Here is an 8,497-nt window from a genome sequence, read left to right as displayed (position 1 = left end):
ATACAATTTCAAGGAAATACAAGTAAAAGCAAATGTAATTTCTTAAAGTTTGCTCATTATTCCAATAAAGTTTTACCTTTAACATTTTGAAGTTTATTCCCATCATTATTCCTTTAATTACAGATCACTTTCAAAAGCCTGGTGGCTTCCTGGTTCTATGAAACACCCCGGCCATAACAAAGCAGAAGGAATAAGAGGAACAGCTGATCATCATGAACAAGGGAAGAAGGAAGGTGTACATCTGCGTGTGTTGAACAATGGGAAGCTCCTTTTCTTTTTCCTCAAAGTTTCCATCAGGGGCCACGACAGAATACTAATCACAGGGCAAGTAACTATTTGTCTGTGTGCCGTTTAGAACCGTCGCTTCACTTAGTGGCTGTCTCTGAATCTGTGTGCCGACAGTATAAATCCTTCAAAATGCCCAGTATAAATCCACAATTCTGAGTCAATCCTTGGGGGAAAAAAAGAACAGTATAATTTATGAGAAATCTCAATCTCAAAAAATATTGCATAAATGCTCATAAACAGAACATTTAAATATTAAAATATTGTCTTGGTTCCTTTTCGACAAAAAAGAGGGTTTAGGTTTGCCTTCAACGCTCACTGGCTGTTCTGTACTCGCATCCTACAGGCATTCCACCGCGGCAGAGCTCAGCCGCTCGGCGCTGGCTGAACCCCGCTGCTCCCGACAAGCTATAGGATTTCCACTTTCTGAGAGCAGACCAGGTCACTGTTGACCAGATTCCACATGTGCATGAGGTCCGACGGGAGCAGCTTGTGCACCACAATCATGTTCTTAAAGAAACACGGTTCACGGTTCAACTTGCTGTTCTTGTTTTTCACCAGGCCGAACGTCTTAAAGGCGTTGTGTTTTATTGGAGTGACCTGAAGCACCTCCAGACACATGCCCAAGAAAACGTCATCGATAGGATAGAGCTCGAGGGTGTCTGCAGCCCAGTAAAGCCTCTTCACAAGGGACCCATCCATCAGAAAACCTCCGCCACCCGCATATGGAGGGTAGTGTGTCTTATTATACAAAGCCTGGGGGATGTAGTACTTATTTTGCTTTTTACGAATAGGTTTAGCTTTGAAAATGACGTCCCCAACAAACAGGTTTTTGTCATGACCGCTGCTGTCTAGGAATTCAAAAATGTTGTCCACGCTGACAAACACGTCATCGTCCCCTTTGAAGACGTACTTCACCCTGGGACAGTAAGTGTGGAACCATTTGAGGAAGTGGGTCTCCTTCAGTGTCAGGTTGAAGAAGCTGTCTAAGAAGTCCCACTGGAGGATATCCTTGTAGATGTAGTCTTCGTACTCCACAAGTTTCTGATGGTTCGCTCTTTCAGCCTCGTTGGAGGGCTTACCGAGAAGGAAAAGGGTCTTTATCCTCCGGCCGTTCACCACCTGCTCCCGGCCCCAGGTCTTTCGGATGACCTCTCTGCGATCATGCTGGGTGGCCACCGATTTGATGATCATCAGCAGGTATATCCCCCCTGAGCATTTTTCCGGGTGATTGAGGTGCATGGGGAAATAACGGCAGTGGCGATAAAGCATAAACTGCTTGAAATTGTCCTCCAGGCCTCGGAACCAGTCCTGGCTGGACAGGTTGAGGTTTGCGCTGCAGTTGGCGCTGGATACATCCCACGTTCCTGGCCCGCTGTCCTCCGTGATCCTGGACTCCTGCGTGGTGGACCGAGCTTTAGGTTGCCGTCTGCTGGCTTTCCAGAATCCCTTTATAGCCAGATATGAGTCCGTCTTTTCCTCCAGTGTGGTGCCGGACTCCTCGTCTCCGGAAGCGTGCATGCGTGGCTGCCTCTCCAGCTGAAACGGAGCCCCCACACTGATGCTCCCCCTCTGAACAACTGTGAGTGCCACGGCAGCCAGGAAAAACATGACACTGACCCTCTTGTACACCCGCCAGCGATCTCTGGTGTTCATCCTGGAAGAAAACAAAGGTCACAGGTGCCAGTAAGACGAGGCAAAAATCATCTAGAGGAAACGTAAATCTTTCCCGGTAACTGAAGGTGTCAAACAATAGACCCCCCCCCCCCCTTCCCAAACCTTTGCACATTACAAATGAGACACAGAAGTAGTTTGACTAGTTTTTCCTTCACACAGTTCAAACTTGTGTAGTTTAACTGTAATAGGCCTGAAGGTACCAATCCAGGCGAGTTGCATTTTAATTTATTTAAAGTTTAAATACAAGAGTGTAGCCTGAGAGAATGCAATTTGAGCCTTCATGTCTTGACTTTTGCATATAATAAACTACTTTGGGAAATTTATGTAATTGATAATATAAACGCTATTGGTTGTTCAACAATAATTTCTCTGTCATTGTTATAATTCCTAAAAAAAATTATCACACTCTGCAGAAACAGAAAGGAGTTGTAAATATTTTTATTTTTATTTTTTTAAATTCAAGTCAAATAAAGGATTAATTCTGTGTTCTTTTTTTAACCTGTCTTCGTGTCCTCTGCAAAGACGAGGAATGTGGTTACTTCAGATTCTCTTATTTCCATCATGTCATGCCAGGGCTCGTTACTTCACAATCCCCCGAGACACTCCCATGTGGGCCCCTCTACCTATGAGGGACATTCGCTAACAGTAATCACCAGCCAGGGAAGCCAGAGTAAATCCATAAACACTGCGACCACAGTGTTGAGATTCTTTTGGCAACTGCTGCCCACAAAATATGTAAATATCCAATAATGGATAATGAAAACGAATTAAATCTTGAAAACAGATTTACACTTTAAAGGAGGTTTTAACTTAGTGAATAACCCCACATTTACAGTATATCTTTTTTTTTTAACAGTTTATTTAAAGAATAAGATAAGAGTATAAATATAAACTGAGCGAGGCACAAACACTTATTTGAAGAAAGGTGGCAATTTAATAGTTTTATCGGAAAATCAAACTCATAGTGATTCCGTTTAAGTAGCTTTTTAACGGTCATATTTTGGGGATGCCACACAGGTAATGTTACAAAGAATCAGGAATAGGCACTGGAGGAAAATCCACCCAGTTTGATCTCTGCAAAGCTGCAATAATATGTTGTCACTCACATGTTCGCTTCTGCTCAGAAAACCTGCGATGGGGAGGAAAAGAGCAAAAGTGGCTGATTGTCGACACAAAGGAAACGCGGAATATCGCCGCGGCTTTACGTATCTCCAGCTTTTACACAGAATAGTAGAGTAATCCTTTCCATGCAGGTCGTGTTTGGGAGGAGCGGAGACGCGCTCTGGAGATGCGCGCTGAGACCGAAAGCCGCGCTCGGGGCGCCGCGCGCCCCTTTTAAAGGCTCGGCCGCGTTCACGTGGACCACACGCACTGCGGACGTCGACGATGAATGGACCCTCCGTCACTGCAGGGTCCTCAATCACAGCTCAGCAAACACGCCTTCAGCAGAGCCTATTTTTATATACCATTACCCCAAACAAGTGTTTCACCTCATTGGAGAAAAGTATGAACTTGGGTTTAAAGTGTGAGATCGTGTATAGTATATTATATATATATATATAGTATACTACTATAGTAGATTGTTTTTTTTTGTTTGTTTTTTTGCTCCCACATTGACTTTAAAGTGATAAAAGTTTCTTTGGACCAAAATAATAGCTTGTTAAGACAACAGTTGAGAGGACTGATAATCAGTATAACAGGGAAGTGACTTGATTTATTACTGTGCCTCACAAGTTGTTCAGGCTGTCAAACATACAGAATGACCTCACAAAGTTGAGTTCATTAACCCCGTCATTCCACCAAGGAGAATAGGACATGACCACAAAAATACACCACTCCGAACCCTCTTGTGCTTGTCTGACGATCTTACGCCAGTCTGACCCGATTTGACGCAGTTCCTGTTCTGCCGATCGTTTCCAGCGTTTTCTGTTGCCCTTCTGGTGCCAAGATAGCGCTGGTCTTGTCACACTGGCCTGGAGGTTTCCTGAACGTGTGCCAGATCCACCTCCACTTCCTTCTGTGGATTTTGGTGATCCATTCTTTCCTGGTTGTTAATCTCCCATAAATCTTCGACGACAACGATCGTGGCCATGTCTCTGGTCTCGGCTCTAAATCGTTGTCCTCTGTCATGACGTCAGAAAGGGTCAAGGACGGCCGTGGTCATGGTCTTGTGACCAAAGACAACCTGTTGTAAAATTCTGATGGTGACAAGTAATTTAAGGTGATCATCTCACAGTGTGACTGCTGCTGCCACCTTCATAAATCCTTAAGTCATCCCTAAAGTTTATTAGATCTTGCACAGTGTGGCGAGCTGTGAACTTAAAAGATTGTTAGAAGTGTACAGTTTGTAGCTTCGGAGTGGCTGGCCAGCATGCCCCGAGGAGTTTACAGACTCACAGATCACCTGCAAAGCCGCCTCCAATTGTTGATCTTTCTCAATACCAATATGAATGGTGCCTCTGCCATCATCACTGTCGTTATCAACTTCCCTTTTCTTCTCTCTCGGAGAAACCTCAACTCTTCTTTTGTGGTATGTGGCCAGTATGTAGATTTTAAACAGTGTCCTCCAATGGACACTGAATGCATGGGAAAGAGTGACACATACACAGGTTAAAGCATACATATCTGTTTTGATGCATGCACAGAGTTTAAATGAGCCTTACAAGCCACATGATAAACATTTTGTGATTAATGTCATCTTTGATTTCAAACTGCTGTAGATGAAAACTCTATATATTAATTGAATCAAACATCATTGCAGCTATCTACCAAACCAGGTCAAAATTAAGAACAGCAGAATTTATTCTTCTTACCGTCATATATTTGATTTAAGACAGTGTGTAGGCAATACTTTCTATTTGGGGATTTGTGGGCACTGCATGACATCGGTAGAAAATGCGAAGGCAGTTTTTAAAGTCTTGTCATTGTTCCTATGATCAGCAGCAGTAACAGTTTGATCTATTTCTCAATGAACCATAATAATATCACCTGTGGAAAACTGATGATCTGGACAAGTGTGTCTCAACAATAGTGTGACAATTATCTAAATGTTGTATTTTAAAAAGTGCTGTATCTAATAAACTTGTAAGGTAATGAGATCATTAAGTATCAAATGGAAAATACACTGTGTGATGCACAAAGACAGAAAGCAACAAGAAAAAACACAAAAGAAAGCTGAACAAACTGGCTGACATTCACCAGGTTGTAAGAAATGTGGATAAATAATGGATAATATGACTCAATGTTTGTTGAAAATCATGTGCTGAAACAATAAAGCATAAATCTCATTGGCTATTTCCTCTTGTTTTGCCCTCTCGGTGCCTGAATTAAAAGAATCATTTATCTGAAGATTATGAGAAATAATTTAACCTAAGTTAACACATTGTACGTGATTTATACTCTAAAAAAATGTAATCTGGAAAATATTAACATAACATTGATAACCTGAATCACTTTGTATGAGAGAAACTTATGTAAGTACTCCAATCTGTCAGTGTTCGTAGATCCGTAAATGGCGCGGTCCAGGTATGCCACTAATGAAAGCAAAGGATTGTGTTGTAAATGAATAATCAAAAAACAAACTCCACACGTTTATTTAGCTCCGTGCCTTTTCATTGCATATAAATCCCATCTTCACAAATTGTCATGAAGTACTTTCAAACAACCCAGTTCGTTTGTAGTTTTCAATTCTGCCCTTTCAATCCTGCCTCGTCAATCTTGCCAAGACTTTCCAAAAAACGACAGCGTTTCAGAATCAGACCAATCTGAAACATATCATGTGGTCACTTAACAACAGCACATACAGACAACAGACAAAGATTTTCAAATTAACATGTAATTATGAGGAACATATTACATTATAAAACAACCACATTTTAAACTTGCTATGAGAAACTGGGCTCTTCCACCTCTTCATGCTTCTCCAAAACGGGAATATTTCAATAGGAACACAGCTGTGATCTAAAATCTCTCCTTCCTCTCCTTTTCTCTCTATTTCCTGGATCTAACCAGTCATCCTTCTCAGGGCCATGTGCATCCTGTTGCCTGCTGCTGGTGTTTTTTCCCGTTTTGATTTTTTTTTTCCTCTCTGTGGATTTGGTCCCTGCAAGTTCAGCAGACCAGTGAAGCCATGAAGTCACCTCATGATATCCTGAGAAACAGAAAGGAACCATTTTTCAGCACAGACAGATGGTTTTGATCAATTCTGTTGGTTTTCATGACTGTAATAAATTGTAAACCAGCTGAACTGACTGAAAATAGGACTACATATATATATATATATATATATATATATATATATATATATATATATATAGTCCACATAATGATGCATGCGGACTGCTATGTAAAATAATTATTAATAGAAATAACGGCGATACCTCATCTCACTGAAACAAAATAAATTAAACACAGTATGATCAGACATTGAAGATAATAATAATTCTGTATTTGTCATTTTATCTGTCCCTCTAAAATGTGCATGAATTAACACCTGCAGGATGGGAAATAGCCAGTTAGCTGTATGGTGGTGTAGCGGCTTGTATTTTCACCTCCCACTGAGAGTATTGGGAGTTTTATTTCTTAAGCATGTGGTGATTTTCTGTTTATGTCTTTTAAAAAAAATAAATAAATTCATTGTTTAGGCTATAGTTATCAGCTCAACATGAGAGGACTTTGAGAGAGGCGAGATGGTCAGAAAGCCGTCGTAGTATAACCAACCAGCTCCATAGGAAGTGGTCCTAATCCCTTGTTTGGCTGAACACACCTGAGGTGGATTTTTTCAGCTGACTGACAGGAATGAACCAGCCTGTGAAAGCTGTTCTCCCACTGTCACGCTGAAAGAATTTACCACTACTGAAGAAAGAGCTGCTGCAGGGGATGTCACCCGACCCTTCTCCACTTAAACTCAAACGTTTCCTCTCTGAAAAAGCAAGGACAAAGAAATATAGAAAAAAAACAAAAACATTAAAGGTGTGATCAGGTAAAGGTAAATGCCAGCCTCCTTCCCACACAAAAGTCTTCAGAAATTTGAGTAAACACTTCACTTTAGCACCACATTTCTTACACTGAAATCCATGTTCTACATGCTCTGCTGAAAAGTGATTTTAGTGACGGTTGCTCATTTTAAACATGCCACATGTCAAAGTGACATTCAGTTAGGAATATATCTATCTACATTTCTTGTAAAATCTCTTCAAAGACAGTAATCAAGAGTTCAGGGGACACTGCATATTCAAAATTAAAATTCAACTTAACAATACTATTGGCTGTAGGGTGGGTGAATGCCCTGGAGCGCAGGATAGCTATTTGAAGCATTTTAACACATATTGGATCTTGAAATCAAGGAACAATTATGGCACAGAAAAAGATTTAACTGGTGAGATTAATTTATTTCATGTGGTCTTTACATTATGCCTATCCTGACGATGTGAAAATACAGTGCCTCTATTAATGTAGTTCTTATACGTTTTGATTAGTTGGATGACTAAATTGACCCAGTAAGTTGAAGTGAAGTCACATCAGTTACTTGGAGGAGGAGGCAACCGTGACGACCATGTATTGCAAAGTTAAAATTGGGGGAAAAATGTATGCTGTCTGACTTGAGTTACCTTCTGTTGCCCAGGCCCCGCCCCCTTTCTGCACCAACCAATCAGCGCGAAGCACAGTTGGCCCACATTTCAGAAGCACCAGTGGTTTACAGGTGGAAATGGACAGATCAAGTATGCTGCTGATCATGAAGTGGTCGCAGTGCTCGAGTTGAGAAGGTGATACGTTTTTAGTGCCAGTTCATTCATTCATTTCGTGAAATGATCGTGGTTGAAAATGGCGATATGACTATATATGCAGTCAGCCTTACCTCTACTTCTAATTATCCTCAACCGGTATTTGTCTAATATTAACGCAGTAATGATGATGGTCCCTGGGATCCATAGAAAAGGGAAAAAGTTAAATGAATAAGTTAAAGTAAAGAAAAGTTAAATGATGAAGTTTAACTTTATCTTACCCGTGCGCTATATCTTAAATAATATTGCACCTGTAAAAAAAAGATAAACTCTTCATTCATTTGTCACTGAATAATGAGTGAGCTTCTGTGTGGCTCGTTGCAAAATTGGTGCTCTTGTCATCTGTGACAGTGATTAGTTCTTTATCCGTTTGCCGCTCAAGAATCAACACCCTTAAACCGTCATTACAGTGTTGAACAATAGTAAGCGAAGCAGGCATTTGTTCTTGTTTCCATGCTCACACACACACACATGCTCACACACACATAAAGGGGAAGAAAATGTAAGTGTTGTCATGCTGAAGGTTAATGGGTAGTTTGTGAGGACATTCCTGAGAAGGTCAAAGATCTAAAAAGGCAAATTCCAAATAACCTTCCGCTTTGTGGCTGTTTGAATTGCACTGACCTTTGGGTTAATGTGTTTGAAAATTCTCAAAACTTTATCAAGCATGTTTGTTTCTTTGTTTTTTATTTTGAATTTGTTCCACTGTTTGACACTTAAACTACCACACACACACACAACCTTAAAGGAAA

General features: G+C 40.8%; 1 protein-coding gene across 1 annotated transcript; it reads right to left on the bottom strand.

Moving 5' to 3' along the window:
* Positions 1-465: 465 nt before the first annotated feature.
* On the bottom strand, positions 466-3,201 carry b3gnt7 (UDP-GlcNAc:betaGal beta-1,3-N-acetylglucosaminyltransferase 7). The gene is made up of 2 exons (XM_080506515.1): positions 3,069-3,201; positions 466-1,942 (listed from the first exon to the last, which is right to left on the bottom strand). Coding segments are annotated over exons 1-2 (1,251 nt in total). The 5' UTR covers positions 3,071-3,201; the 3' UTR covers positions 466-693.
* Positions 3,202-8,497: the final 5,296 nt, after the last annotated feature.

This window comes from Blennius ocellaris (assembly GCF_963422515.1).
Source record: "Blennius ocellaris genome assembly, chromosome: 12".
Taxonomy (NCBI): Eukaryota; Metazoa; Chordata; class Actinopteri; order Blenniiformes; family Blenniidae; genus Blennius; species Blennius ocellaris.
The sequence above is the reverse complement of the archived record's forward strand: the minus strand, read 5'-3'. Positions and strand labels throughout refer to the sequence as shown.